The 27,341-nt window shown below is 49.9% G+C and overlaps 16 protein-coding genes and 1 non-coding gene across 17 annotated transcripts; 3 read left to right on the top strand and 14 right to left on the bottom strand.

Annotated features, from left to right (window-relative positions):
- Window positions 1–17: 17 nt before the first annotated feature.
- ASPWEDRAFT_167997 (SET domain-containing protein) lies at window positions 18–1,083 on the bottom strand (the record flags this gene model as incomplete). Its single annotated transcript, XM_040830235.1, has 2 exons — window positions 18–245; window positions 295–1,083. The coding sequence occupies 2 exons, from the start codon at window positions 1,081–1,083 to the stop codon at window positions 18–20; spliced, it is 1,017 nt and encodes a 338-aa protein (XP_040691740.1).
- Window positions 1,084–1,471: 388 nt separating this feature from the next.
- On the top strand, window positions 1,472–1,543 carry ASPWEDRAFT_t79. The gene has a single exon. It is a non-coding gene; the product is annotated as a tRNA-Ala (tRNA).
- Window positions 1,544–2,129: 586 nt separating this feature from the next.
- ASPWEDRAFT_105410 (uncharacterized protein) lies at window positions 2,130–3,738 on the top strand (the record flags this gene model as incomplete). The annotated part of the gene is made up of 3 exons (XM_040827722.1): window positions 2,130–2,379; window positions 2,426–3,567; window positions 3,613–3,738. 3 exons carry the CDS (start codon window positions 2,130–2,132, stop codon window positions 3,736–3,738), a joined length of 1,518 nt encoding a protein of 505 aa, XP_040691739.1.
- A 72-nt stretch (window positions 3,739–3,810) lies between these two features.
- On the bottom strand, window positions 3,811–5,424 carry ASPWEDRAFT_126352 (uncharacterized protein). The gene is made up of 2 exons (XM_040829205.1): window positions 4,585–5,424; window positions 3,811–4,540 (listed from the first exon to the last, which is right to left on the bottom strand). The coding sequence occupies exons 1-2, from the start codon at window positions 5,384–5,386 to the stop codon at window positions 3,903–3,905; spliced, it is 1,440 nt and encodes a 479-aa protein (XP_040691738.1). The 5' UTR covers window positions 5,387–5,424; the 3' UTR covers window positions 3,811–3,902.
- Window positions 5,425–5,918: 494 nt separating this feature from the next.
- ASPWEDRAFT_48429 (GMC family oxidoreductase) lies at window positions 5,919–7,796 on the bottom strand (the record flags this gene model as incomplete). Its single annotated transcript, XM_040837102.1, has 2 exons — window positions 5,919–7,514; window positions 7,557–7,796. 2 exons carry the CDS (start codon window positions 7,794–7,796, stop codon window positions 5,919–5,921), a joined length of 1,836 nt encoding a protein of 611 aa, XP_040691737.1.
- Window positions 7,797–8,468: 672 nt separating this feature from the next.
- Window positions 8,469–9,677, top strand: ASPWEDRAFT_167993 (uncharacterized protein; the record flags this gene model as incomplete). The annotated part of the gene is made up of 4 exons (XM_040830234.1): window positions 8,469–8,630; window positions 8,677–8,713; window positions 8,766–9,213; window positions 9,260–9,677. 4 exons carry the CDS (start codon window positions 8,469–8,471, stop codon window positions 9,675–9,677), a joined length of 1,065 nt encoding a protein of 354 aa, XP_040691736.1.
- A 333-nt stretch (window positions 9,678–10,010) lies between these two features.
- ASPWEDRAFT_35632 (uncharacterized protein) lies at window positions 10,011–10,354 on the bottom strand. The gene is made up of 3 exons (XM_040834269.1): window positions 10,289–10,354; window positions 10,181–10,245; window positions 10,011–10,138 (listed from the first exon to the last, which is right to left on the bottom strand). The coding sequence occupies exons 1-3, from the start codon at window positions 10,335–10,337 to the stop codon at window positions 10,076–10,078; spliced, it is 177 nt and encodes a 58-aa protein (XP_040691735.1). The 5' UTR covers window positions 10,338–10,354; the 3' UTR covers window positions 10,011–10,075.
- A 136-nt stretch (window positions 10,355–10,490) lies between these two features.
- ASPWEDRAFT_167991 (NAD-dependent epimerase/dehydratase family protein) lies at window positions 10,491–11,423 on the bottom strand (the record flags this gene model as incomplete). The annotated part of the gene is made up of 1 exon (XM_040830233.1): window positions 10,491–11,423. The coding sequence occupies one exon, from the start codon at window positions 11,421–11,423 to the stop codon at window positions 10,491–10,493; it is 933 nt and encodes a 310-aa protein (XP_040691734.1).
- A 98-nt stretch (window positions 11,424–11,521) lies between these two features.
- Window positions 11,522–13,284, bottom strand: ASPWEDRAFT_309158 (uncharacterized protein). Its single transcript, XM_040833484.1, has 3 exons — window positions 12,870–13,284; window positions 12,676–12,824; window positions 11,522–12,627 (listed from the first exon to the last, which is right to left on the bottom strand). Exons 1-3 carry the CDS (start codon window positions 13,117–13,119, stop codon window positions 11,620–11,622), a joined length of 1,407 nt encoding a protein of 468 aa, XP_040691733.1. The 5' UTR covers window positions 13,120–13,284; the 3' UTR covers window positions 11,522–11,619.
- On the bottom strand, window positions 13,285–14,667 carry ASPWEDRAFT_309157 (uncharacterized protein). Its single transcript, XM_040833483.1, has 2 exons — window positions 13,798–14,667; window positions 13,285–13,747 (listed from the first exon to the last, which is right to left on the bottom strand). Exons 1-2 carry the CDS (start codon window positions 14,518–14,520, stop codon window positions 13,451–13,453), a joined length of 1,020 nt encoding a protein of 339 aa, XP_040691732.1. The 5' UTR covers window positions 14,521–14,667; the 3' UTR covers window positions 13,285–13,450.
- Window positions 14,668–15,345: 678 nt separating this feature from the next.
- Window positions 15,346–16,086, bottom strand: ASPWEDRAFT_24029 (N-terminal protein methyltransferase; the record flags this gene model as incomplete). Its single annotated transcript, XM_040832555.1, has 1 exon — window positions 15,346–16,086. One exon carries the CDS (start codon window positions 16,084–16,086, stop codon window positions 15,346–15,348), a length of 741 nt encoding a protein of 246 aa, XP_040691731.1.
- Window positions 16,087–16,244: 158 nt separating this feature from the next.
- ASPWEDRAFT_35628 (uncharacterized protein) lies at window positions 16,245–17,916 on the bottom strand (the record flags this gene model as incomplete). Its single annotated transcript, XM_040834268.1, has 6 exons — window positions 16,245–16,734; window positions 16,796–16,907; window positions 16,955–17,017; window positions 17,070–17,127; window positions 17,175–17,732; window positions 17,780–17,916. Coding segments are annotated over 6 exons (1,253 nt in total), but the record flags the coding sequence as incomplete, so codon positions are not given.
- A 34-nt stretch (window positions 17,917–17,950) lies between these two features.
- Window positions 17,951–18,576, bottom strand: ASPWEDRAFT_35627 (thioredoxin family protein). Its single transcript, XM_040834266.1, has 2 exons — window positions 18,500–18,576; window positions 17,951–18,450 (listed from the first exon to the last, which is right to left on the bottom strand). The coding sequence occupies exons 1-2, from the start codon at window positions 18,529–18,531 to the stop codon at window positions 18,156–18,158; spliced, it is 327 nt and encodes a 108-aa protein (XP_040691729.1). The 5' UTR covers window positions 18,532–18,576; the 3' UTR covers window positions 17,951–18,155.
- Window positions 18,577–18,923: 347 nt separating this feature from the next.
- Window positions 18,924–20,573, bottom strand: ASPWEDRAFT_167985 (uncharacterized protein; the record flags this gene model as incomplete). The annotated part of the gene is made up of 1 exon (XM_040830232.1): window positions 18,924–20,573. One exon carries the CDS (start codon window positions 20,571–20,573, stop codon window positions 18,924–18,926), a length of 1,650 nt encoding a protein of 549 aa, XP_040691728.1.
- A 3,183-nt stretch (window positions 20,574–23,756) lies between these two features.
- On the bottom strand, window positions 23,757–24,172 carry ASPWEDRAFT_167984 (uncharacterized protein; the record flags this gene model as incomplete). Its single annotated transcript, XM_040830231.1, has 2 exons — window positions 23,757–23,948; window positions 24,065–24,172. The coding sequence occupies 2 exons, from the start codon at window positions 24,170–24,172 to the stop codon at window positions 23,757–23,759; spliced, it is 300 nt and encodes a 99-aa protein (XP_040691727.1).
- Window positions 24,173–25,156: 984 nt separating this feature from the next.
- ASPWEDRAFT_167983 (uncharacterized protein) lies at window positions 25,157–25,549 on the bottom strand (the record flags this gene model as incomplete). Its single annotated transcript, XM_040830230.1, has 1 exon — window positions 25,157–25,549. One exon carries the CDS (start codon window positions 25,547–25,549, stop codon window positions 25,157–25,159), a length of 393 nt encoding a protein of 130 aa, XP_040691726.1.
- Window positions 25,550–26,176: 627 nt separating this feature from the next.
- On the bottom strand, window positions 26,177–27,175 carry ASPWEDRAFT_106165 (NAD(P)-dependent alcohol dehydrogenase; the record flags this gene model as incomplete). Its single annotated transcript, XM_040827790.1, has 1 exon — window positions 26,177–27,175. The coding sequence occupies one exon, from the start codon at window positions 27,173–27,175 to the stop codon at window positions 26,177–26,179; it is 999 nt and encodes a 332-aa protein (XP_040691725.1).
- Window positions 27,176–27,341: the final 166 nt, after the last annotated feature.

The raw sequence follows: 27,341 nt of genomic DNA, 5'->3' as shown, positions 1-27,341 counted from the left end.
TATATCGTCGTCATATCTCAACAAAAAGGAAGAGCACCCCAGATCTCTTCTTCGGACGGCAGTTCAGCCACGCATCGCTGGCACTGGCAGCCAAAAGAGAATAATTCTTTGAGGTTTTTCTGTCGCATGCTGACATCGACGCATTTCGACAGGTCAAAGTAGGAAATGCAGCATTCCTCGCCCGCTGCGATGTCTTTGGATGCCGTGAAGACCATCCGTCCTTGTTCATCTGGTTTGTGCGTGATCTGCTGTTGTTAGTATATACATTCAATAAATATCATACATTAGACTTACATTCGGACAGCAGGAGTGATTTGCTATGGATGATCTCGGATAGATGGCTGCTGCATATTGTTCCCCTCGATCGATGCCATCAGACAGCCCAGTCGCACGGGGATATAAACCGAATGAATTTGATTCTTGTTGGCAGATCAAAGTCAACATCTCTTCTGCACTGAAGCTGGTCTGTAAGGACTGATCGCAGAGATATTTCTCCACCAGCATCCTCCATTGCACCAGTTCAGCTTCAGGCCATAATCCGCGGTTATCGCAGAGCTCTTTCATCGCGGTCCAGCCGCTGGAGAATCGTTCTTTTTCTCTGCCTATTCGCACAGACTTGGACTCGACAGATCGTGCGGCCAGAACTCGCACAATCAGCCAAAGCACACCAAAGTAGTATTCGCCCTCGTTGGAGCGTAGCACCGCACCCTTTGTCTTGAGCCAGGCGCATTCGAAGCCATGACGGGCTCTGTCGGCTTCCCGGCAGATATCACTGCACCAGAGGACTTCTGGCACACAATGGTTCGGACAGGTGACTCTATTCGACACCTTGCGATGGCAGGTGGAATTACTGCATAAGATCTCGGTGCTGCTGATGGGATCGTCCACTACTGGAATCACAGCATACGGAGTGTCGGCCATGAGGATCTCTCCAGTTGCAATGGGCGCCGTAACGTGGAGCTGCCGGCCTTTGACGGGATCTTGACTTTGGGAAACATGGGGATGCACCCAGGGCTGGTTAAGAGAGCCATCTTTCACTGTTGCTCTGGGCTTGAGGATGGCGGTGACTGCGCCGACTGCCATTGTGAGTGTCTACAGCTGACTTACGGGCGATTCCGAGGGAGACACACGGGATGAAAAATGGAATGAAAATTCAGACCCACTGCGATGTCTGTATAAGCAGATCAGATTCACGAACGCCACTGTGGATCAGAATTGCGGTCAACTGGCGATAAGGAATCTATCCTAGCATCAGTGATCCAATTGCGTCTGATTCTCTAATCGCATCTATACTGAGAATGAGAATACCAAGAGATATATGGAAACACAATCCAGTTTCCACGAGGGCATGAATGAACCAAGGCATGGTTCCAGCTGCTAATCTGATTGGCCAATTCGATATGGATTGACTTTATTTCCTGTGATGTGAATTGGGTGGTATAACACTTAACTCACGTGTCCTTCATCCAATGGGCTTGTGGTTTAGTGGTATAATACTCCCTTAGCATGGGAGTGGTCCGGGGTTCGATTCCCCGCGAGTCCATTTTTTTGCATTTTTTTCTTCTCATTATAAAAACGACTGGTTCTCTTTCTTTTTTGACTTTTGTTGGAATGCTACTCACATACTTATAACTATCTGAGTTGTACTCGGTTTGTTTATGCATCTGGTAATCAAGATAGTCGAGCTATGGTGTTTGTGCCTGATGAACATGCGGAGATATATATGCCAGGTACCATTCACGTTCATCCACCACTCCTTCAACCCCCTGATTTATTGACCATCTCTTCTCATCCTAATGTAACATAAATATACAGAAAATGAGCAAAATAACCAGATGATGGCGACATCTCGTGACTCTCTCGGACTGCTCTAACCAATCAGAGACCAGAATGCACCCTCAGATAACCCGATGCAAGGAGCTGCATTCTAGCCTATCAGCGGGCAGATCCCAGATCCACACGATATCAACACGCCCGATCATTGGCTGCCCTCCTTTGGGAACAACAATCTTCCCGCCAATGATCGCCGGTCAGCTGAAGTGACGCCAGAGCAGCTGATCAGCTCCGGAGCTCTCAACCTGTGACTCTTTCTCTTCTCTATCCATCTTCTTGTATCAGAGAGCTTCATCATGGCTCTTGCCAAACTTACTGCTGCTCTCTTGCTTTTCGGAGAGGCTTCGGCCCTCCAATTGCCCCTTGGGCACCAGCCGCAGCACCAGGCTCCTGTCGGTGTAGCTGGACGGGAACTGGTTGACTCCGCATCGCTGCAAAAGACGATTCACGCAGACAACCTGCTCAGCAGAGCCAAAGAGCTCTACCACATTGCCGAGTCGAGTATCGATGAATTCGGCCATCCTACACGAGTCATCGGCAGTCCAGGTATGGCTACATCAACAGCTACTCTGTTGACCGCTAATACATCCAGGCCACCGCGGAACCCTCAAGTACATCTACGACACAATCGACGCTCTGGGCGATTACTACAATCTGTCGACGCAGGATTTCCCCGCCGTCACAGGCAACGTGAAAGAATCCCGTCTCGTCATCGGCCGTGATGTGCCCGAGTCTGCTCAGCCCATGGCTTTGACGCCCCCGACCAAAGACCACGAGCCTGTGTACGGTCCTCTTGCCCTCGTGTCCAACTTTGGATGCGAGAAATCAGACTACCCGACCGATCTCACCGGGCAGATTGCATTCATCAGCCGTGGTACCTGTCCGTTCGGTACCAAGTCTGAGTTGGCTGGACGAGCCGGCGCCCTCGCTGCTGTCATCTACAATAACGAGGAAGGTGACTTTGGCGGTACCCTGGGTACACCCTCTCCGTACCATGTGGCTAGCTTTGGTATTTCCAAGGCTGATGCCGCGCCGTACCTCAAGCAGCTCAAGAACGGAGACAAGGTCGATGCTATTGCCTTTATGGACGCGACCGTCGAGTCCATCACCACTACCAACGTCATCGCCCAAACCACCGAAGGTGACCCCGAAAACTGCGTGATGCTGGGTGGTCACAGTGACAGTGTCGAGGCTGGCCCTGGTATCAACGACGACGGATCCGGTTCCCTCAGTCTGCTGGAGGTTGCTACCCAACTGACCAACTACCGTGTCAACAACTGCGTGCGTTTCGCCTGGTGGGCGGGTGAAGAAGAAGGTCTCCTCGGTTCGGACTACTACGTTTCTGTCCTCCCCGAGGATGAGAACCTGAAGATCCGTCTCTTCATGGACTATGACATGATGGCTGGCCCCAACTTCGCGTACCAAATCTACAATGCCACCAATGCTGCCAACCCTGTTGGATCGGAGGAGTTGCGTGACTTGTACATTGATTTCTACGAGTCCAACGGACTGAACTACACTTTCATTCCCTTTGACGGACGAAGCGACTACGATGGATTCATCAAGAACGGTATCCCCGGTGGTGGCATCGCAACCGGTGCCGAGGTGATCAAGACCAAGGAGGAGGAGGAAATGTTTGGCGGCAAGGCTGGCGTTGCGTTTGACCCGTGCTACCACCAGCTGTGTGACGACGTGGGCAATGTCAACCTGACTGCCTGGGAATGGAGCACAAAGGTATGACCTTCTAGTTATAGTTATGAACCATACTGACTGTTGCAGCTTATTTCCCACTCCGTCGCCACCTACGCCGTGTCTTTTGATGGCTTCCCTGAGCGAACTGGCGTCAAAAGCCAGGCATTCGACGCTACGCCCAGCAAATACCACGGCCACGCTTTGCAGATGTAGATTCATATATAGCATTGAACGTATGGTGAGTAACTGGAAATACTCAACCATGAGTTAAGTAGTTACATTACGGATTATGGCATATAGCATTCAGATTTGCAGATAATAGAAGCTAGATTAAGCTGATTTAAATTGAAGTTGACTGTAATATATTCATCACGTCCTCATGCAAATCCCTTAGTGGTGAGAATCACGCGGCGATACGCAACCAATTCCCCATCCGAGACCTCCAAAATAACATGCAAATGCTTGTCTGCAGCCGGATCGACTCCTCGCCCTGACCTGCCCAGAACATCAGCAGATGGCATCCTCACAACCAATCTAGTAGAATTCGTCTCGCCCAATTCCAACACCGGAACATCCCGTCGTGGCGAATTCAAATTCGAACTCGGCTCTAGGTACTGCCACCATTTAAAAGAGACACCATCGCCATCTGGATCACACGAAGTAGATGCATCGAGGATGACTTCTTGGTCCGCCTGCACGACATATTCCAAGACATCACGGGTCGAGTCACCATTCACCACCGCGAGCGGTGCGTGATTTGCGTTTTTGTATTCAGACTGGATCGTCCATTGCATTCGGGCTTTGAAGTCGTTCTGAAACGCTCGTCGCCATCGCCAGATTGTTCCCTGTGAACTCATTATGGTTCGTTCGCCGTCGAGGATCGTGTCGATGCTATCTGCGAAGTGGCCTTCGCCCCATGCGACGGGTCCGTATCTTCCTCCCCACGATCCCCATTCAGGTTGCTGGGGGTCTGAAAGACCGTTCGGGATCATGTAGAGGAGGGAGGGGGTATCGCCTGTGACATTAGTCTTGTAGCTATTAGTGGAAGAGACGACATACCCTCGACGATAAAGTCGGCATCTGGGTATTTCGCACCCAACGGACCGATTTGGATATTCTCCTTGAGCCAGGCGGCGGAAATAACATCTTCATCTGCAGCACTGGGGAAATGGTAATACTTGTCCCCTGATATCCCTCCCCAGGCCGCATGGGCATATCGGTTGAAATGATGCACACTGGCAATGTAGAACAGCGCCGGCCAGGTCCGTCGAATCCACGGCCCACTGTTATCCTGATCGGAGATGGCGTAGGCGCGTAACTTGGAGACGAAGTTGTCGGTTTCACGGGTGGTTCGGGTGTTCTGGACGTACCAGAGTGCCTGGGCGAGGGTATTCGCGCCTCCCCATGCGAGAACCCAGAGTGGTTTATCTGATGCGTCGACGGCCTGGATGAGCAGATTTGATCCGTCGCTGTCCTGTGCTTCTCCCACGCCTGCTTGGCCGTAGCGTGTTGAGCCTGATTTGATCAGCGAATGTAGATGGCTCGCATTTGGATATCCAGCGGCGTGTTTCTTCAGATTGGGCAGAACTTGGGCATATGCGTCTACGATGTTGTGCATTTGGTCAGGACGCGTGGTGTCGTTTTGCCAGAAGCTGGTTGTGGCTACTAGTCCTTTGATGTGGAATTCGTTGGAGTAGACCAGGAGTCGGACGAGAGACTGTGCGTCGTCTGGTTCATTGGCGATGTCGCTGAGGATGAATAGACGATGTTGATGTTGGTGAGTTGAGGTGATATTACACCGGGAGGCTTCGATGAGGGTGCCGAAGAGGGCGAGGAGGAATATTATCCAAGGATGAAACATTGTCAAGGATAACAGGTGCTAGAGACTGTATAGTCGAATGGATGGAATTCATTGGTATTTATTAGTAAATATATCTAAGGGTAAAGAGTGGCAGCCGTGGCTCGGATTACCTATTTGGGACTGCATGACACTATACGGAAATCATATTTTTGACTTTGAATCCGTCCTCAAATCAGCGGCCAAGCACGCCTGATGGGGATATTAATGGCGGGATGGAGTTTAATCTGGGCTCTGCCGAGTGTTTTGGGATGAAATGAAGCTTTTCGTGGCTCTGGTTACCCTTATTAGATTCCATGTATACCTCTTCCCCGCATTATTCCCCGCATTACATCCAGGTTTACCAAAAAGGTAATATTTTGCTATGTAAAGATCTACGGCCATTGAATTGATGATTGTGCTTTCTTGGCCCCGAGACGAAAGGGGTGTCACTGGAGTTGGATGCTATATTTCAGGCGAATCGGCTGCGGTGGTGGTGTACTATTACTCAATAGATGAAGATAAAATAGTATATGAATATGTACATAATGTTACTCTACAGCTTCCTCTCCTGCTTGATGATATCCGCCACCTTCTCCGCCACGGCATACACCGTCGTCTGGATATTTCCTCTCGGAATCACAGGAAGGACACTGGCGTCCACGATTCGCAGATTCTTCGTCCCATACACCTTCAGCTTGGAATCGACGACACCTCCTTTCTCTTTCGGCATCATGGCGCACGAACCGGCGACGTGGTAATGCGCGACGATACGGTCACGCGTCAACTCGCGCGCTGTCTCGAGACTAGAGACGCGTTCGTGATGGTGCAGTCTGCGTCCGTTGGGTTTCAGGAGCGAGGCCATGGGCTCTGTGCCTGCCAGTGTCTCCAGCCAGTTGGTGTGTCGTGCGTGAAGCTCCATATCCAATGGGTGAGAAAGGAACTTGGGGTCGAAGAGAGGGAGATCTTTGGGATTGTTGGACTGGGTGTGCACGAATCCTCGCGAGAAAGGTCGGTTCAAGACGGCGACGATGCTGAGGAAGCTGCCTGGCTCGGCCATGGAGAAAATGCCTTTCATGGCGGGCCCCTTTTCAGGCGTTGCCTCGAATGGCGCGATGGTGTATTGTCCACTTGGCTCGTTGGTGTCTTCGAGAAGCTGACGGAGGACGTCATATTGTGCCTCCAAGCCTGGGGTGGCAGGCGTCGTGAGATACTCCTGGATGAGGCGATTCATCTCGCCATCGCGCAGATCGGGAGGCGTCATGTATGCAGAGTGAATCGCGCAGAGACCCAGCGGGCCAGCACCGGCTGTCTGCCATCCCTCCATCGCCATCTTCGCGATTTCAGGCTCCCGCAGGGCTTCACCTCCCATGAAACCGTCTGCCATCTGCCAGCTGAACGGGACGAAGCCGTGTTCCTGCAGATTCTCACCGACGGCAGGGTTGTCAATCACAGTTTCAATCCCGTGAGACTGAAGCAGTTTGGCATCGCCAATTCCAGACAGTTCGAGGACGTGAGGGGTTTTGATGGCGCCAGCTGCGAGGATGACTTCTGCGCCTGCTGAGATGGTCTGCTGGACGCCGTCTTTCCCGGTGAATTGCACGCCTGTCGCGATGACATCTTCGCCTTGTTTCTTCAAGATGATCTTCTCTACCAGTGCGTCTGTCACGACACGCAGGTTTGCCCGTTGCGCCACCTCGGCGTTATAGTAAGACACGCCCGCGTGGCTCCTATGTCTTGTTGTCGGATGAATAGAACCGGGATTGCAAAAGGCCCCCTGCGCCACGCCAGACATGGGATCACCCGTGATGCTATGATTCAACGCCTCGAACACCTTTGGCCAGGCACTGTTGAACGGAAGAAAGGGGCCTTCACCGAAGGATACCTGCAACGGACCGTCGGTGCCCTGGATCGACTCATCCAGGTAGTTGAGCGAGAGCTGTTCGCGGACTTCAGCGGAAGGGGGAGTGAAGGTCTGCGACTTGCGCATGTATGGCGAGATTGACTCCCAGTTCCAGCCGTCGTTGCCCAGCTGCTCCCATGCGTTCAGGTCGGTCTTGCTGGGATAGATGACCATGCCCAGGTTGATGGCGGAGGATCCTCCGAGGGTTCGACCACGGGGTTCAGCCAGACGACGGCCATTGAGGTGTTCCTAAATTGTTAGATAGGTGGCAATAAAAGGTAGAAGACATACTTGAGGCACACTGGTCAAGCACCAGTCAAAGTCGGGGTCATCGTAGGTGGCCACGGCAAGACCAGGAGCAGCAATGCGAGGATCATCGACGCGGTTGCTGCCAGCCTCGAGAACGAGGACATTGACCGAAGGATCTTCAGTGAGGCGGTTGGCAACAACGAGGCCAGAAGTGCCTCCTCCTACGACGATATAGTCGTAGGATTCATGGAGGTTGGTGGGGATGGAAGTGTCGATGGTCATGATGGAGATGCTGAGGATGAGAATGAAATGAGCAGGGAAGGAGCAGGGAAGGAATCCTTTTATCTGCAGGATAATACATCCCTGAAGATGCTTCTTCATCAATCCATCTCAATCAAGGAGACAACCAACGCTTGATCCACAGCAACACGAGGCGGGGCAACGGGCGGAAGCCGGAGCTGTCAGAGCTAAATGGACTAAATGAAGCATTGGCGATGATCGTCGGGGTGACCAGGCGTTCATTGTCCATGCAGTTGTAGTGTGGTTGTATTTGCCGTGTGTGTAGAATGAAGATCCAATACATCCATGTATCTACTTATAAACCTTATCTCGCTTTTCATCTGATATACTTTGACGTTGCATCGCATCAGACAGACATTGTCTTCAGGATTCTGCAGGATTCGCCCCCAACAAAGGATCGTTAGTGTCGGACGAAACTTGCCGGAAACGAGCTAAAACCGCCGTTTTTATAGCGACATCAAAGCAGTTAGCAAGCCCCATTCCTCTCTCCCAGGCCAATGGGATCAAATGGCAGATGAAGCTATTGCCGGGGAAGCCATAAAATCAGTGGCTCGTGCCGATCTCGTTTCACGCGACAGATCAGATTATTTTCATTATTTTTATTCCACCCCTAACCCCCATTTTGAATGTTTTCAGACATATAGGATCTTGAAGATGAAGACATACTCGCTGGATGTTCCGCTGGCCCGGAATCCAGTCATTGCCGTGACTTTCTTTGGCGCTTTGGCGACATTGATGACCGGGCTGAGGCTGTATGCGCTGCGTCTGCGACAGACCAAGCCTGGTGCGCCAGAATGGTTGATTATTGCTGCGTTGGTGAGTATTTCAGCTGAGATGGGATATAAGGTTGTTAATGGATCAGTTCATCGTGTACTGCGATATTGCCATTGAATATGTTTGTATGTTTTCCATCTTCTGTATAGCCTCATCCTCATCCTCATCTAATAACAGTGACTATTGTCGGCGGCGCTGGTCGACACGCCAGCACGATCGATCCATCCTCGGTCGTCATCACCTTGAAGACCATCCTCCCCCTCGAAGCCCTGTACGGCATCGTCATGGGTCTCATCAAAACCTCCATCATGCTCTTCGTCACCCGCATCTTCGGCACCAAACGCAACTTCAAGATCAGCGTCGCTGTCACCATGGCCATTGTCTGGATGTGGGCCATCAGCGTTATTCTCGAAACTTTTCTACTTTGTCGCCCGCTGGCATTGAACTGGGATATGACGGTGCCGGGAAAGTGTGGGAATCGCAATGCAGCGTATGTGGTGGCAGGCATTCTGAACCTCATCACGGACTTGATGGTGATGGCGCTGCCACTGCCGCATATTTGGAAACTGCAGTTGAATATAGCCAAGAAGATTGCGTTATGCTCTGTGTTCTGCATGGGATTGCTGTATGTCCTCCACCCATATTGGTATACTATGATACTGACCATCTAGGGTATCCGTCATCAGCATCATCCGCCTCAAAGCCCTCATGGACATCGACTTCAACGACATCACCCATTCCGTCCAGCTGGGCGTCATGTGGACTGTCCTCGAGCCCGAACTGGCCATCATCTGCGCCAACATGCCTCTGATGAAAGTCATTCTCTCGCGAGCCATGCCGACGATCTTCTCGTCCCAGCGCAAATACGCCATCTCCGATCCACAGGCTTTTGAGCGTCTGGACGAACACAGTGGGGGTGCTTATCCTCTAAATCGGATGAATCAGGCGGAGGCTTCTGGAGGTGGTCCTGCGAGGAAGAAAGGCAAGAGTGATCTACTTGTTTCGATGCAGACGATGGATGAGGAGTGGGGGAATTCATCGCAGCAGCATCTGCCTAGTCGGGCAGATGGCAATGTACATGGCAGTTGATATTATTACCAATGACAGTAGTTTCCAAGTGGATTTGAGGGTGCATTCTGAGCATTGTTAATTGCAGATTCAATAATACCAAGCACACATACTCGTAGTAAAATCTCAAGACGACTTTGCTGTCAGTGTCGGTGGCTTCAAAGAAGACATTATAGCATTCAGTCGCGCTGAAATATCTCTTTGATAATTCTGCTCAGATGGAATGCCTTTTCGTTGACGGTAAAGACCGTCCCCTCTTTCTTTTTGAAAAAGGTCCCGTTGGGAAAGTTGCACTCGCGAGGGTGTTTTCGCATGGTTTAGATATAAAGAACGAAGATGATATGAGATAGATGATGATAGATGATATTTATATTGAATGGTTCTGATTGATTGACGTCCAGTTGACCCTCACATTCCATCTACACCTTGACACTCTCCGGTCCAGGCATCACCACCATTTCTGTTCCATCGTCAAACTTGACCTGCTATCGTTAGCTAGTTCTTCATCAGAAAGGAACACTTACTCGATAACGAAAGAGTCCTTCTGACTCGAGGACTTCGATGATTTCAGCAATCTTCTCCGGATAGCCTATCCAGTTACTCTTTGTTCTTCTGTATAGATTCAACCATACCAACTGCTCGTCCGTGCATGCGGATTCGATCTCCGACGATAAACTTCATTTTGTAGTGGATGAATTGATGGAATAGACAGGGAGGCTGTGTTGTTTAAATAGGGAGAAAGGACCATGGCATCATGGCTGATATCCTGTTTTGCTATACAACGCATACATACAACGCATACATGCATGCATGCACCTCATGCATCTAGATGGATCAATCTTTATAATACTTCCTCCAGTTATGCTCTTCCTTGAACCCCAACACCTCTTTAATCTTGCGATTGCTAAACGGTGCTTCGGTCTGTCCCATCTCCCGCGTAAACTCCACCCCAGGACACACTCGCTTCAAAAACGCCGCCGTCTCTTCTCTATTCGTAATCTCATCGTTCGTCGCATTAAACACTTGAAATCCATCCTTTCCAGTCTCTCGCAACACGCACAATTCACACATGCGCCCGAAATCCCGTGCGTCAATGTAACTCCACCCGTGCACCTTCCACTTCTCAGGCTCCTGGACGTAGCTCTTCCACATCGCCTGTTCGTATTCTTCCGGTGCCACGACGCGGCCTAGACGCATGGCGTAGATGTCGACCTTTCCTGCGAAACGGCGTGCGAAGCCACGGGCGGTGCGTTCGGCGCAGACTTTCGAAATCCCGTATGCGTCCATTGGGTCGACGTCGATTGTTTCGTCGATGGGGAAACTGGGGTAGGGGACATCGCCTTCTGCGTAGGCGATTCCGTACACGCACACGGAACTAGCGAGGATGATCTTGGGGATGCCTAATTTGCAGCCTGCTTCGAGAATGTTATACGTGGATAGAGTGTTGACGCGATAGGTTTCGGTGTCTGGAACGAGGAGAGGTTGGGGGAGGGCGGCGAGATGGATGATGCCGTCTGCGGGGGTGTTGAGAGGGTCATGTTTGGAGGAATTGAAGGGCTCCGTGAGGTGGAAGTGAGATAGACATGCTGAGAAGACCTGGCCGGGGTTGGTGAGGTCGGTCTTGATGGTGTGGACTTGCGAAGATAGAGGGGAAGGAAGAGGAGCGAGATCGAGGTTGAGGACAGTATGGCCTTGGGCGAGGAGATGTTGGATGACGAGAGTGCCGGTCTTGCCGGAGCCACCGGTGACGATGATTCTTTTGCCCATGCTGAATGTGTATATGAATTGAATGAATATTGACAAGGGAAGAAGAGAATGAAAGAAGAAAGAATTGCATCCCACGCGGGGAAGAGGGGATGGAGTATGGAGACGTGGGGTATCATTGGCCAATGATGCTGCATGATGGGAATATATTTATCCCCGCATTTTATGAAGAAAACAAGTATAGATATACAAGACAAGATCAATCCTGATGGTCCTTGGTCCAGACAACAACTTCCGTCCCATCAGCCAACGTCGAGCTCTTCTTCTCCCATACAAATCCCTTTATCCGCGGAAGCAGAATAAACCATCCATACCAATACGCAATCCCCCCCGACAACGCCAGAATGGCCACTATCGGCATCAGCCAAAACGGAATGCTGCTCGAGGTGGATGCACTATTATGCAGGAATGGCGATAGAACCAGGAATGTCTGCATCGCCATGAATAAGCACGCAACGCTGGTCCACACGCGGAACGTCCGGTGCGGATACACGGTGCGTTTCCGGATGATGAATAGCCCAACCACGACGGCAAAGTAGATAATCGCCATAGCGTATTGTCCGACATCCACGGTGAAGTTGTATGCCTCTCCAAACGGCATCAAAATGATCATCGCGGCGGACGTGGCGAAGAGGGCCAAAAAGGCACCGTTGGGAGACCCGGATGGCGCACTCCCTGCGAAAAAAGAGGTAAATGGCAACACGCCTTCTTTAGCCAAAGACTGGATAACACGAGACATAGTAAATGAGCCCGTCAAGAGGGTCGCAAATGTCGAAGTTGCAGCGAGAAGAGCAGTGCACCACTGCATGGTCTCACCAAAAACCTTGCCGATAAACAGCGCCACGACCGTAACGCCAGTCTGGCTGAGTTCCTCTGGTGTACAGACAGCATAGTAGGCCATGTTGACGAGGATATACAAGATTCCGACCGAGCCAACGCCTAGGACTCCGGCCATCTTCAGAGTTCGCCGGGGATTTTTAACTTCATCCAAGACATAGCCTGCGTTGGTCCACCCTTGGTAAGTGGCGATGATCTTGAACAGGGCATTAGAATAGTCGTATACGCTGGATGATGACCCAGCGAATGGCTGGTTGAAGCTGGCCCCCGGATGAGGGACTCTGGGATTGGATTGATCTGTTCCAAGAACCCAAAGACCGGCGAGGATGATGATAACCAGAATGAGGATTTTGACAGATGCGAGGACGTTCTACAGAGTCAGAATTATCTATGGAGTTGGTTGAGGAAGAAGACACACCATGAGTTTGACAGTGAAGGTCTTTGCTTTAATATGTAGAAAGGAAATGAGCACCAGCACTGCAATGGCAATGCATCGTTTGGTCCAGTCATTGGCAGTGCCACTGACGGCCAGCAGGAGATTCTCTGCCACTGCGATACTCCCATTTCCTACGGAATTAGCATCATAGACAGGGTACTATATGAAGTACATACCGGTAAATCCCAGGAAAATAACATGCGTCGCATAAATAGTCGTCGCCAGCAACGGCGGACGACGATAGGCAGTTTCAAGATAGACCTTTTCACCTCCACTGCGAGGCAGAAGACAGCCCAATTCCAGCCAGATCATCAGACCGGAAAGGGATAGAATGAAGCCGACAGCCCAGAGACACAGAGCAGCACCGGCACTGCCAACACTGGCCGAAATGGACGAGGGGACGGAGAAGATGGCCGTTCCAATCATGCGATTTGTTCTGTCAAATTAGATATTATCCTTGGTTTCGATGTGGGGAGGTTCACATTAGGAATGTTGTTGAGAAGAGGCCCAGATGGCGGTGGGTATTGCCAGGGGCATCATCACCATCACTCGAATCATCATCATCATGCTCTCTCACTAAAAGGCCCTCTCGCTGAGGATCAAGATGATGCCTGGGTCGCTGCATCTTGACTGTTGGTCGAAACATTCAGCTTCAGTTATTTCAGCCGCTTTTATTTATCGGTCTACAGTCACATGACACACCACGTGGAGTAGTATATTCCTACTGCCATCAAGTAAACAAGTAGATAACTACATCTCACTTGGTTTCCATGAGTTCCATGGCTTCGACCTGCGCCTTCCGGGCCTTTTCAACCTCTGGTCCGTAGTCCGGGGGCAGGCCATCTGCTCCTTCGTATGTAAAGGGCGCAGCTTCTGCCATGGCGCCCCCCAAAGCCAGCACAACGGGACTCCACGCCATACAAAGGCCCTTGACGAGAGTGAGAAACGCCGTTTTGGTCTGCTCGTTCTCCAATGTTGCCCTGACTACCATCCTCTCGGTCTCGGTGTCAAACTCTTCTTCGTCAAGCACAGACAGCATGAATTCGGGCGCTTTCTGTTTCTTGATCAGCATCCCCTCCAGGGACAAAATGGATATTCTCGTACCCTTTTCTCGGTATCGGTAACAGAGCTTGGGTCCTCACTCTCCTTAGCCTTACTGTACATTTCCATGCTCCCGTGGGCAGCAGTAAATGCCTTCCGGCCTTTGCAGAAACCTAGATGTTCGTGGCCTGGCGAAAATGCATTTTGGAAGCTTCGAAGTAGCACCGTGTGGGGATCTAACAGGTTAGGATCGGTCATATACCCAGGAATAAACACCGGGTCGAACGGGTTACTGATCGCCTTGCCGGCTTTGTTGATTTCCATCCGGGAGAAATGAGGATCACATATGGCTTGAAGGTACATCCTCAGGGACAGGCCCAGGCTCTCAGACACCTTGGAAACGGCTTCGTCGCATGCATCTGCCTTTTTATTTGTGGAGAAAAAGTCCTTGATCTGACGTTGAATCTCCTGGTCTCGCAATGAGGTTTCTTCCTCGAATTCCCGGGTATACCCGTCGAGCGTTTTCCTTGCTTCTTCGATTCTATCCCACTCTTTGTCACTCATCACAGTGACTTTCCTTCCTGATCGTCGAATCTCTGCCTCGCGCGCTGCTTGTTTCTCCTCGAATCTCTCCCATGCCTGCTCTACATGTCTTTGGTTTTGAACAAGATTGTGTACAGTCAATGAAGCCATCTTGTGGGAATGGGAGCAGAAGAGTACCTTAGAAGAGTAGAACAAGAACAACTTCCTGGCTTGAATATTGTTCCTATAGAAATGATTCATCATGATGACTTTATCACATCATGCTACTTCAACTGAACCAAACCATCAATTGCCTATCATAAGATAACCCTCTCAATTCCTTCAGTTCCTACAGATCTCTATTGCAAGACCAGGAAAAAGGGCATCTCTGCCGCCCAGAAGGAACCGTCCGTCATTCTGATCATAGTGCCATTATTGTAGAATAAGATTCTGTCGGCCTGGAATTGCCTTCTCATCATACCCAAGAAAATGATGTAATGGTGATGGGGAAACCAGAACCGAGCGGATTGGACGTGTACCTCGTAGATCACAGTCAGCCTAGGTGAAACGGGAACAGAGGCTGAAGTAGGGCTGTGGAAAAGAAAATTGGCGTAACAAGCCATTTGAAACCATAATTAGATATAAGAACATCACCAATGTGAGGTCTACATTCAGTGCCAGATGTACGAGCCTATGGTATAGTTGAACAATTGTATTGTCTGGCAAAGTTGATATCATTTGAGATGGTCGGTGTCCAGATCAATACCAATCGACTGTTTCCGCCGAAATTCACCTTTAGCTGAATTGTCATGAGATCTCAACTCGCGCAGATCCTTCATGGAGTGAGGCCGCTAGGGTCGCGGTGATTCGTCGCTGTCGCCCAGTTGCGTCAAGATCCGGGACAAGGTCTACCAGGATCTAAATAAAGTTGATGAATCGTCGGACTGTAGCAAGCAATCAATCGGTAAGATCAAGGAACAAAGACAGCTAACATGGACCAGGTCGAAGAATGTCATGAAGCTGGCTAAAATCTGGAGCACTGATTTTCGAATACCATGGCAACGTTCCGTACGTGTAGAGGCTGACAATTCAGCTGTTCGGTCGCAAGGCATACGACCTGACAGGAAGAAGCTTGAAGCTCTTTGGGAATCCAGTCTGGATCTCAGACAGGATGACATTCATCCCAGCATCTTTGAAAAGCTTGCGGAACTTTTCATCCGTCCTGGTCACACTGCTGTCTTCGTCATCGTACATATCCTCTCCTCGCAAATCAGTCGACATGTTCTCCTTGACGACCATAACGCCGGTCTCCGTCAAAGCATCGCGACATCGCGCAAAGTACTCGACTAACTGGACGTCTGTGAGATGTCCCACGCAGAACTGCGTCCAGATCAAGTCGTATTTCTTCTCCGGATTCCAGCTCTCAATTCCCATTGTGTAAATATCCCCAATGATGCCCTTATCCTTCAGATGTCCTTCGTGTAGCACCTTGGTGAACTTTTCCACCGGCTCGACAGCGTCCACCACTTCGCAGACCTCCCTGAGGAATCCCTCTGTTATCCGACCAACTCCTGCGCCGCAGTCCACGCCTAGCTTGAATTTTTCTTGTGTCGAACAGGCCGGAATCAATCGACGCGCCTTGGTCAGAAAGGTCTTGGAGCCTCGAAGATCAATGCGCGTGTACCAGGGATACTCGCCGAGCATGCCCAGCATGCCGCTGGAACTGGCGCTGACTTCATTCCAGTATTTTATCGAGGCATCGTGGTTAATATGGGCATCGGGAGGGACGTATGTCTCGTCGGACGAGCCGGCAGGCGTAGTGGAAGACATGGCTGAGCTTTGAAGAGTTTGATGGAGAAGTCGAGTAGGATTTTTCCCCGCGTTGGAGATCGAGGGGCAGCTTTACTAAGCAGGTTGAGAATATTCAACTTTGAAGACATGCAAGCAGAAATCTTTCATTAATTAGGTAGAATTATTTACAGCAGAGATCAACGTCATTCTTACAGCTGCAGTATCGGAAATATCTAGCGATGAGCTGAACCATGGGTTGTCTTTCCTCGGTCACCAGATTAACAAGAACCCACAATTCAAGACATCAGTATAACATGTTCATTCCTTGACTCTATACATTTAATCATACAGACGTAACAAGCTCAATTGGTATCATCATTATGTGAGCAAATACCACTCAATGCATCCTCACACAAACGTTTAATCTGGATCCATCTGCTCAGTATCATAGACACCTTTCCATCCTGGTTTTGAGGCAGCATAGCTTCAATCTTCTCGATGGCCACATTGCTCTCTTCCAGGTAAACTTCAATCCAGCCACAGATAATCTCTGCCGTTTGTTGAGCATTTATGCCCTTCTTTGATCGGCCCTGGATGTACTTCTGCCAGTCTCTGCGATCCATGTATTTCATGCAGGCAACGGACTCGAGGCGGGAATTGGCGCCAGAAGGTGTGATTTGATAGTCCCTATTGTGTCTCCATATTAGCTGTGTGTACAATGGTGGGAAGTCAATGGGCGGACACATACCCGTAGCAGTCCCGAAGCTTTAACTCATGTTGATCGGCTTTGGTGAGGTCGTGGAAGATGATGTCGTCGAGATATATGGAATCTGACGGGTTATCATCGAGGAAAAAGCCATCTGTTTAAAATCAGTGTTGTCCAACAGGCACAATTAAGCAAACTGACATTCAATGAAAAGGAAATCATTCGAATGCGATCCGTAGCTAAGATATACCTCCTCGCCCTTTTCTAAATAATGTCAGCTTAACTTTGAACAAGGTAGCATACAATTCAATATTACCAATTTGTCGATTTATCTTGATCGTATACTGATCTTGGTCGTAGCTGACCTCGCCTTGCTTTGTTGTGTCAGTGATGTTCAAAGTACCAACTGGATACTACCAACCGGATCATCAGCATGATTGAAATAATCTGCAAAAGGAACCAATCCCACTGCATCATTCCAATCTTCAGGATGTGGTTTCCCAGGCGTCACATAGAAGAAACTCCTCGAATTGATAATGAGCCAGTGGTAGGAGAAAGCATCCCAGTCTGTGTCGGGAAACACACAAAGGACACTCTCCCAGGCTCCATGTAGTCGTTTTTGTTGGTCTGGGAGAATCTTCTGATAAGTTGCATCATATTCGAAATCTGAGTTGGGAATTGAATTCCACACTCCAGAAGCAGCGGGTGGTAAAAGAACAGGATGTTCTGTCTTGAAGCTGGATGCTTGGAGATGTTCAGGCCACAGGACAGGCATGCTATCCGCGAAGCTCTCCCGCGACGGCCAGACCTTGCGCCATACGTCCCATTTTTGAAGCTCTTCAGCATCTCCATGAGTGAGAAATGCGGCTAGAATTGCATGGATAGATGTGCCATTTGGGAATTGCTTGACGAATTGCTCAGGGACGGAGTCAATGGTCAACATCACCCTCACAGGAACCACGATGATGTGCTCATTTTCCTGGCCAGTCAGTCACAGTCCCTGCATCGGCTTGGGGATGCCCTCACTTGGATTGTTCTCGTAGCCACCATTCCTAGACCGCGACCAGGGAATTTGGCGGGCGCGACGCCATCAATCTCAATCCCCTTGGATAACGCCCACTGCGTGAAGTGGACGTGTTCATCGCCAGGTTTCTCTGCCATTGTCAAATGGTTAATCCTAAAGACGAAGAAGAGGCCCTTCGGATTCGAGTGAATGGCGGGAGTCACGAAATCACGTGCACATGAATAATAACGCTTTCTAAATTCTAGAAGCAAGGATTATCTTGCAGCATTGCTACTCTATCATTCGTATCCATGGGCAAAACGAAATATTGGTTATGATCCGGGTATTGATCTATCATTCATCAACATGAAGCCTCTATATCCTTCTCCTCCACATAATCTACGCGGTAGCCGCCTTGATCCCATCCTCCAAAGCCTTCATGTTTCCTCCACGGATTTGCTGTCCAACCGGTTTGCCATCCTTGAGCACAACAAAAGTGGGCATGGCAGTCACTCCAAACTCGCGCGAGGTCTGCTGCATCTTGTCGACATCGACCTGGATAAATCGCACATTGGTGTATTGTTCGCTGAGCTTTCCGACCACGGGAGCGATGGCCTTGCAAGGACCGCACCAGGTTGCGAAGAAGTCGATGACGACGGGACCGGAAGAGACAAGAGCTTTGAAGATGACAGGGCTGTAGGATCATTAGTTTGGTATCTGGTCGGAGAATGTAGGAGACGTACTTGTCAACCTCGATGACTTTTCCGTGAGGCATGGTGGCTGCAGGATCGGAGATGCGACTCTTGACGATGCGGAAAACTGATGATGATTAGCAACCAAGTACAATGTGAGAATGCAGACGTTCTTACCGATGTAGATGGCAGTGAAGAGGAGAATGTAGGAGAACTCCATGGTGCCGCGTCGCGTGTGTTTGCGGAGAATCAGAAGTGAAGCGGGGATGATGGCGACATTTATGCACGTGTATAATTACTAAGACGAGTTTTTTATGAAATATGAATGAAGAATGAAAATTTTTCTGTATGTACAGTTTATGCAATTTATGCTATTCTATGATTACATTCGATCTATTTATGCATGCAAATCATTCCACGTTTCATGCAGTTCATCCAGCGAACAATGCCATGATATTCAACTCTGATCCACCACTTACTCGTCGTCATCCGAGCCATCGCTGAGCACGGAACTGGCCAGCTTCGACCGTGCGCGCAGCTGGGGTCCGAACTTGAAGAGGATGAAGGGGATGAAGGTAAGGACGGTGGCAATGAGAGCCAGAATCAATCCAGCGTACTGGCTGCCGACGTTGTGGAAGAACTGCGAGGCGAACAGAGGCGAAACGGCACCGAGGGTGTTTCGCATGAAACCCTGACCGGCGATGGCAGAGGAAGAGTTCTCACCGTAGCAGTCGGAGGTGAAACTGTAGCAGGACTCGAAGATGAAGAAGATACCGATGGCGATGAGAGCCAGGGCGATGACGGGGGCGACCCAGGTCAGGTAGGCGTACTGGGTGAAACTGTAGATGAAGAGACCGATGGGGAGCCAGACAGCACCGCACATGGCACCGTAGAGACGAGCCTCGGGGGTGACCTGCTTGCTGGGGTCGCGGACAATCGACTCGTACTTGCGGATCTGCAGCATGTTCAAGCCGAAGCCCATGGTGGTACCGATGCAGAGGGAGATGTAGGGCAGACCCGAGACACCCTCACCCCAGCCCTTCTTCTCGGAGAAGGTGATGGGGATGACGGAAAGGAAGAGGAAGGTCAGGAACCAGGCGAAACTGATCCAGATACCAAAGGCGAAGACGACGGGCTCGGTGAAGAGCATGTGGATGGCCTTGACGGACGAGTTGTGCAACATCTCCTTGACACCGGGAGCTTCGAGGTCCTTGAGAGTGACGAAGCGCTCATCACCAGTGGCATCACGGAGCATCTTGGCTCTCTTGGCCAGGGCAACGCTGCCACGGGTTTCCTTGAGGAAGACAGCGACGAGGATGACCAGGGGAATGTTGGCCAGACCCTGGATACCCTCAACCCAGCGCCATCCGAGAGCCTGGTCGATGAATCCGGCGTAGATGGGGGCTCCGACAGTACCGAAGATGGCGACGAAGGAGAACGAGGCCATGGGGATGGCACGCTCATCGGGGCGGTACATGTCACCAAAGGTACCACCGACCAGAATGGTACCAATGCAACCAAAGAGACCCAGCAGAGCACGGCAGACGAGGATGGTGGCGATGTTCTTACCGAGCGAAAGACCGATGAACATGAGGGCGAAGCAGACGTAACCTCCAGTGTAGATGATGCGGCGACCAGCCAGTTCACAGAAGGGGGCCAGGAAAAGGGGAGCGAGGGCGCAGGTGAAGTTGAAGGTGAACAGACCCAGCTGTCCGAGTTCAGACGAGACACCGAATTCCGCCGTCATCTTGTCCAATCCGGAGCTGTAGGCGGTTGTGGCGAGACCGATGAAGAGCGTCATGCAGCACAGCAGCAGACTGATGAAGGCCCTGTAGGCGTGACTCCAGTTGAAGGGGTTCTCCTTGTCGCCCTCGGCGAAGTCGAGCACGATGTAGCTGCTTCCATTGTGTTCCCTGTGCTTGGTGACGGTCAAGGGCAAGTCGATATCAACCTCTTGCAGAGGCCCGCCGTCGGAATGTTGCGAGGAGTCATCGTAGAGTTCTTGACGGTATTTGCCTCCGATTATACGGCCTTTTTGGGTGCGTTGGTATTGTTGTGTGGGGGCATTCTCAGTGTGAGAAGACAGAGAGGAGCTCTGAGGCTTGGTTTCAGATTTCTTCTCCATTGTGAAAGGGTTATAGAGTGTGGTGGTGGATGGGGGAGGAAGAAAGAGAAGAGTGGACAGATGGAACGAACAGCGAAGGTCCGGGGCATATATAAGTTGAGAGCAAAAAAATCATAAAAAAAAGACTGCGAGATTTATGTCATCATCGGCCGGACAGACTCCAGGATTTGATGCCCCATGGGACCACGAGAACAGCAGAGAAACAGTGGGGATGGATATGGGCTGCTCTCTGCCAACGCTCAACAATACTAAGTTTGGAGGCCGTACACACTACCGAATCGGGCAAGTTGGAGAAGGTGGAGCGTCACGGTAATACCGACCAACTTCGGGAAAATTCCACTGACAATGCCAGTGATAGTCGCTGTCATCGTCTATTATTCCGTTCAGATCTGATCTCGCTCACTTCTCTCTCAGTCTCTCCTCTACAGGATACCCTTCTACGTAGTGTTGTATATCTAAACATCCAAATCACTCTACTCTATATAAGCGACAGTCTCAATCCTCCATATATCCATCATACTACAACGACAAGGAGCATCAGACTCTGTATTAATCCCCCACGCCAGTATCATATTTTGTGGAGCAACGGAATGCAACGGACGATCTCGGCTTGTGCGACGAGACGTTGAGACTGCATCTCCAGACAAGGAAATGCCCAGATGTTACTTCCTCTGCCCAGATCTTCTTGATATTGCGCCCATTGCCATTCTCATCGCCATGATATTATGCCTAGATCTTGGTCTCTCGTCCTCCTTGGCTGTAGAATCTAGACTCGACCCTTTATTAACTGATTTAGCGAAATAGTGGTCTGTATAGCACAGCCTGTATCCTGTATTCTCTACATAATCTCGGCCGGGGTCCGTGTGAAAGCCTAATCACGAGGCCTATACCGAAGATGACCCGACGGCATCCCGACTGTGCGGTATATTAACTATGATGCTGCTGATGCTGTACAACTGATCCCGTATATGCCGTATCCCGTATTGAGAGTTCTCCGTCTGGGCGCAGGCCGAGCCGGTTCGGGGTTTCCCCGAGGCTCGGGCGCATGCCGGGATGCCGATTGCCACCATTTCTGCGATTCCGAAGATATTCGGCTGCTTCAAAGGATATCTTTATACATCTACTCAGCAATATTTGAGCATCGCTTAGAGGATGCCATCGATGAATACCATCAAAATCGCCTGCCATGTCCTCAGCAGCCGACAGCTGCAAAAATGTGCATCCGGATGCCTTACCGGATCCGGTGACCGAAAAGGAGGTTTAGTGCATTTAGCGTTTAAGGTGGTAGATCTTCGGAGGGACCTCGGGACTATTCCGTCAATCAGATCGAGTATATTTAGCAGTGGAGAAATGCTTGTCTGGAGCCACCCAGCAACCTCGGTGCTGTATCTCATGAAAACTTTGTTACTGTTTGCCACACGAGATGCTCAGGACAGGAACGAACAGGAACAGGTCGGATGCACAGGACAAGTTGAAGTCAGATGTTTTTAAAAATTTGGAGCAGTTTGTCTATCGAGTATACAGAGTAGAATAACTACACGGTATGGGAGAGACAAGTCCGAATAGACAACATGATACCCCTTAGTCCGACTGGCACTAGAATACTAGATGCGTACTTCTCCGTAGTCCCCCGTAGTTCACATCCACAACTGGGGAGAAATGAGGGGAATGCGTATATCCGGAGTACTCCAACATTGTTTTATTATAGCTCGACAGGGATCTTCCATCCATCCATCAATCGAGTGGTTGACCCGTTCGATTCGGGTTGCCACTTCATCCTCTGCAGCAATGCCGTGGTACGGAGTACATACTCCATCCAAACTGCACACTGGCGATCTCTACCACACTGTCGTCCGAGAGAACTCTTTGAAACAACCTATCCCTGTACTGAATCAGGCCTCAAACATCGATATTCACGCATCTTTTGTCGCCCAATTGACCATTCCGGCAATTGAACGACATTGACGTAGGAATATACGTAGCGTGGCTGATTACCGAACGGTGTGTGGTGTGATGAAAGAATGCTCGTAGAGATTTCGTAGACCACTGTCCGGTGAAGCCATACAGACAGATATCACGTTTATCCCTCATGGCTATGGCGATGAGGCATCAGGAGATGGTCAGGTCGTCAGATTATTAGATCGCCTGATCGATGATCCATGTCGATAACTATACGACGTCATTGTACAACAAGATGTGAGGGTAAGGGTATAGTCAAGGGTTTCTATAGTTTATGTGACATTTCTAATATCATCAGCAGACGATTGACTTTAGAGAGGAATAATAGTATGATGATGCTTTATAAAGTGATTGGCCAGAGTATTGTTGGTGTTGACGTCTATAAAAATATATAATCGAAGTACTACTATGCCAACCACATAGCGCTTTGTTGCTATTACTTCAATATTCTAATATCAATATCATTAAACCAGAATAATGAATACTTCATAATTAATTGAGAATTAATATGCAGAGTAAATAGTTCTGTGCTGTATTCAACCAAGTGGAACTGTCGAAACGTACCCGAGACATCCTGTCAGTCTGGACTCTAGCCATTGGCACCTTCTAGTATTTACCCTCTTTTTCTTTCTGTTCGTTTAAAGCACTAATGAAACCGGATGACTCGGTTGTTATTTGTTTCAGTCGTCAGCCACGCCGAACTTGAGGTCCGTGGAGACCGAGTGGAGCAGCAAATTTTTGGAATTTCTAGAATGTCAACGTCACGCGCACAACTGGCAGTTCAAGCACCTAGCTCTTCAAAGCTTGCAGAATTTGAAATGAGAGATATTGATAGTTCGGATCGAGAGCAGAGTGTTCCTTTTGCTCAAAAGCCTAGAAGGAGACACGGATGGCGACATAATGAAGAACTGATATCGCGAAGAGACATTGATTGATGACGAGACATACTGCAGTTAGAAGCAACATAGCAAACCGCTGAGGCAGACGATAACTTGATGTCCACACGATTCTTTGGGCCTAATCTGTTTTGAAGCACCTAGAGGGGTTTCTTTTCTGGCCATGATGTATGAGCCATCAACAGGCGTCACTTTGTTCTTTTCTCATTCCGACTCAAGTATTTGACAACATGATCCAGACCCAGTTGCTGTAAGCTTTTGAAGTGCACATCTTCAAAGAAACAAGACAGACAGCGCAGGAACCCCGTATGAACATAGCACATCCATATCAAACCAGAACCCCCTTAGTATCAATGAACTTGACAGACTCGGGCTGTTCAGCAGTGGGACGCTCATTTTCAAGACGAAAGAAATAATGTCCGTTGCCATTGGTGGGAGAAAGTTTAAAGATGAAGGCACAACCACTGCGGGGGTTCTCGCTGCCATTGTTCAAATAGACGTCGTCAGTGTAGATGAGAAACTGTGCATGTTGGAGCGATGAGCATTATAGCTCGTCCGAGGCGGAAAGGGGGATTGAAGAGTCTCTGTCCCCGTAGGAGGCGCGAATTTGGTGGCTATGACCTGGCCGGTTCCTACGGTAGGCCCTTTATCGCGAGAAAAACCTGGCTGCTCGAGAAGTGGATTGATGATTCCCACAGAATTATCGGGAATACCGTTGGGAGGACCTTGCACGGTTGTAGGCATGATGGATAGTGAGAAATTGGTGTGGGAAAGGGATCAATTGAAGAGGAAGACAGAAGATGACGAATGATAAATAACGACTGATCATCGATGGACCATAAGGTACTGGTACCTTATCTAGCTACCAAAGGAATAGGTATTATCCAAACCAGGCTCATCCAAAATAGTCTATTTTCTTGCACAGAGAGCAGCGAAAACGCAGAATCTATTATGCACGGATAACACTGCGAATGTAGCTCATAGGATATAGCTTCAGAAAGAGGTGGTATATAGTGTTCAACTCGGCTGATAAATACGCAAAATAAACTACAGAGGCTGCATAGAGCATCCTGTCATTTACATTTTTAGGCATGTTAGTCGTGTCGCGGCCTGAATACCTTAGCCACAACATACGCCGCTTCATGAAAGCATCAGGCGAAGAATATATTCCCATATCCACAGCTACACGAGTGCACCAAGGCAGTCAGCGAATGCGTCTGGAACACTCTCTAAATTCGCACCATCCTTCGCCCACTGATATGCCTCTGTATTCTGCTCTCTTAGAATTTGCCAGAGCCTGATCCGCATGCCATTCTCCGACCACCGCTCGGCCCCTAGCAGAGCCTCCCAAAGATCGCGATTTGTAACTGGTGCCCTAGACCTTGTTTGCCAGCTATTTCACAACCAGGTTCTAACCCACCGAATGGCTCCCTCAACAACATATTCAAATCAGTTGCAATGACCATTGAATTAAATCCTTCACCTGGCTAGTGGCAGAACCATAAAGCCGCAATGACAGCCCGCAGCTCTGCTCAATTACTTGTATGCTGATACATCTGGCCTGTTAGCCCTTTATTCTCTTAAACTAAAACTGTAGTGGCCTGGATTGTTTGGGGAAGCTGGTTTGAATGTAAAGGCATAGCCGGCTCTTGATCGTACTGTTCTATTGTCTAGACAGGCGCTGCTGGTATAGATAAGGAACTCCACACAATTGTCCCGGCGGATAAATCAGTTAACGCGAGGGCTTGAGTTGACACTAACCCCAGAAGGAAAAAACAGCTGGGGGGTATCCGTGTTTCTGGGCGGTTTGAACCTCTCGAGCATTACCCGACCAGTTCCCTCCCTCAGGTTCCTGCCAGTGTATGGGAAGGGGAACGACGTGAAATTAATGGCTGTTATGCGGCCGTGGACTTCGCTGCCCTCAACAGGAATAAGATCTGGGAGCGATTCACCGGAGCCATCCGAGATGGGTTCACCATCTTCCTCATCCATCGAGTCGAGACCTAGGACTTCATCCATGAAGCTGTAATCGACACAGCATATCGGGCATACGGCAAGATGGTGAGAGGCGCAAACAAGACGACCGCTTCGAAGCTCTATGGGGCTATTGGGGCGCCACATGATAACCTGGTTCCTGAGAGAGCCATGGAAAAGGGAGGTTGAAAGAGAACAGGAAAGAGAGGAATGGCGCTGTTCAAACATTAGATCCCACCGCCCGGCAGAATACACCGACTGGATGGATGCAGGGAAATTGAGGGGAATGATTGGCTGTGGCTCGAGTCTCATGTGATTGGATTCGCGATAAGAGCTCTCACGTGCTGATAGTCACATGCTCGCGATTCCCCGACACAAACATTCGATCTTCAAATGCCTTCAGTGGCCAGATCTGAGAGATCAAGGTTGGACTTGTTTGAAAGCACATTCGGGAATGGCGGCGCTGAAGTATTGTCATCCATGCCTGAAGATGTCGATGCGAACGAAGGGGGAGAACAAGCCAACTAATTTGTTTAAATGCCCTCGTGAGTGATATGGTGCTTATAATTCCAATAATCCCGGTAGCTCAGCCTCATCGTTGATGGGGTTGGACGAGACCGCCGCGTGGGCATCGCTAGAAAGCCCGGCTAATTCCGAATTAGTTCAACATTCACTTGAATGAAAAACAGCGAGATACAACAGCAACCAATCATATACTATGATTACTCTATACAGTTCGTCGATCGTCATGCTATATACTCAGCTCCACACAGCTTATTGCGCCACCAAAACACCACGGTACCGTATCTTGCCGTCTTCCAACGTCTTGAAACAATCTTGAATACCCTCTAGAGTCAACGGATACGTCATTTTGACTGGCTTGATGCCGTGAAAAGCTGCAAACTCAAGCATGTCCCGGTGGACCTTTCTGGCCGCCACGAGCGAGCCCTGAACGCGCAATCCATTGGATAGGATGGCCATGTAGGGGAAGCGGAAGTCCTCCATAGTGACACTCAACGGTGAGATGACAGCTCCGGGAGAGAGGACAGGGATGTACAGATTCCAGTCAGGCTGTGCGCTGGTCGAGACGACGAGATTGTCAAGTTTCTTGGGGATCTGGAGTTCTTTGACGCCCTTGGTCGCGTAGAATTCGTGAGCCCCCAGTTTCAGGGCTTCGTCTTTCTTGCTGTCTGTGCCGGAAAAGACGACGACTTGACAGCCCATCTTGGCTGCGAATTGAATTGCCAGATGGCCCAATCCACCGATGCCGACAATTCCCACACGCGAAGTGGGCTTGACCTCTGCGACATGCAGAGCACTGAACACGGTCGCTCCGCCGCACATCAAGGGCGCCGAGTCTTCATTGCTGAGGCCGTCAGGAATACGGAAGAGGAATGCTTCGCGCCAGACGGCATGCGAGGCGAAAGAACCTTGATCCGTATCGGCAGCAGCGTACATCTTGCGATCGGGACAAAACGTCTCCCATCCAGTCAGACACTGGTTGCACCGACCGCAGCAGTCATGTTCATATCCCCATCCCACGCGGTCGCCTTTCTTCAAATCCAGAACGTCTGGTCCAATAGACTCGACAACTCCGGCGCCTTCATGGCCGAGAGCCATGTCGGTAGTTTTGTAGTGGATGTCGGTGCCACAGAGACCCGAGTGGGTGACGCGGACGAGGACCTGATCGCGAGAGAGGGCATCGCGATGGGTGGTGGCTTTTTTGATAGATCCGTCGGAGGATCCCTTGTAGACGGTGAAATCGAAACCCATTATGAATAAATAGTATGAATTGTGAGGACCTTGTGGATGAAAGAGCGACCTGGACACACAAGGCACTTTAAATAATTAATTCAACATGATCAGAGGGGCATCGCGATGACGCTGTGGGGTGGAGAGAGCTGAATGCATGTGGATCATGAATCATCGACTCCCGCGA

The sequence above is a fragment of the Aspergillus wentii genome, assembly GCF_001890725.1.
Source record: "Aspergillus wentii DTO 134E9 unplaced genomic scaffold ASPWEscaffold_2, whole genome shotgun sequence".
NCBI classification, from domain to species: domain Eukaryota; kingdom Fungi; phylum Ascomycota; class Eurotiomycetes; order Eurotiales; family Aspergillaceae; genus Aspergillus; species Aspergillus wentii.
The sequence above is the reverse complement of the archived record's forward strand: the minus strand, read 5'-3'. Positions and strand labels throughout refer to the sequence as shown.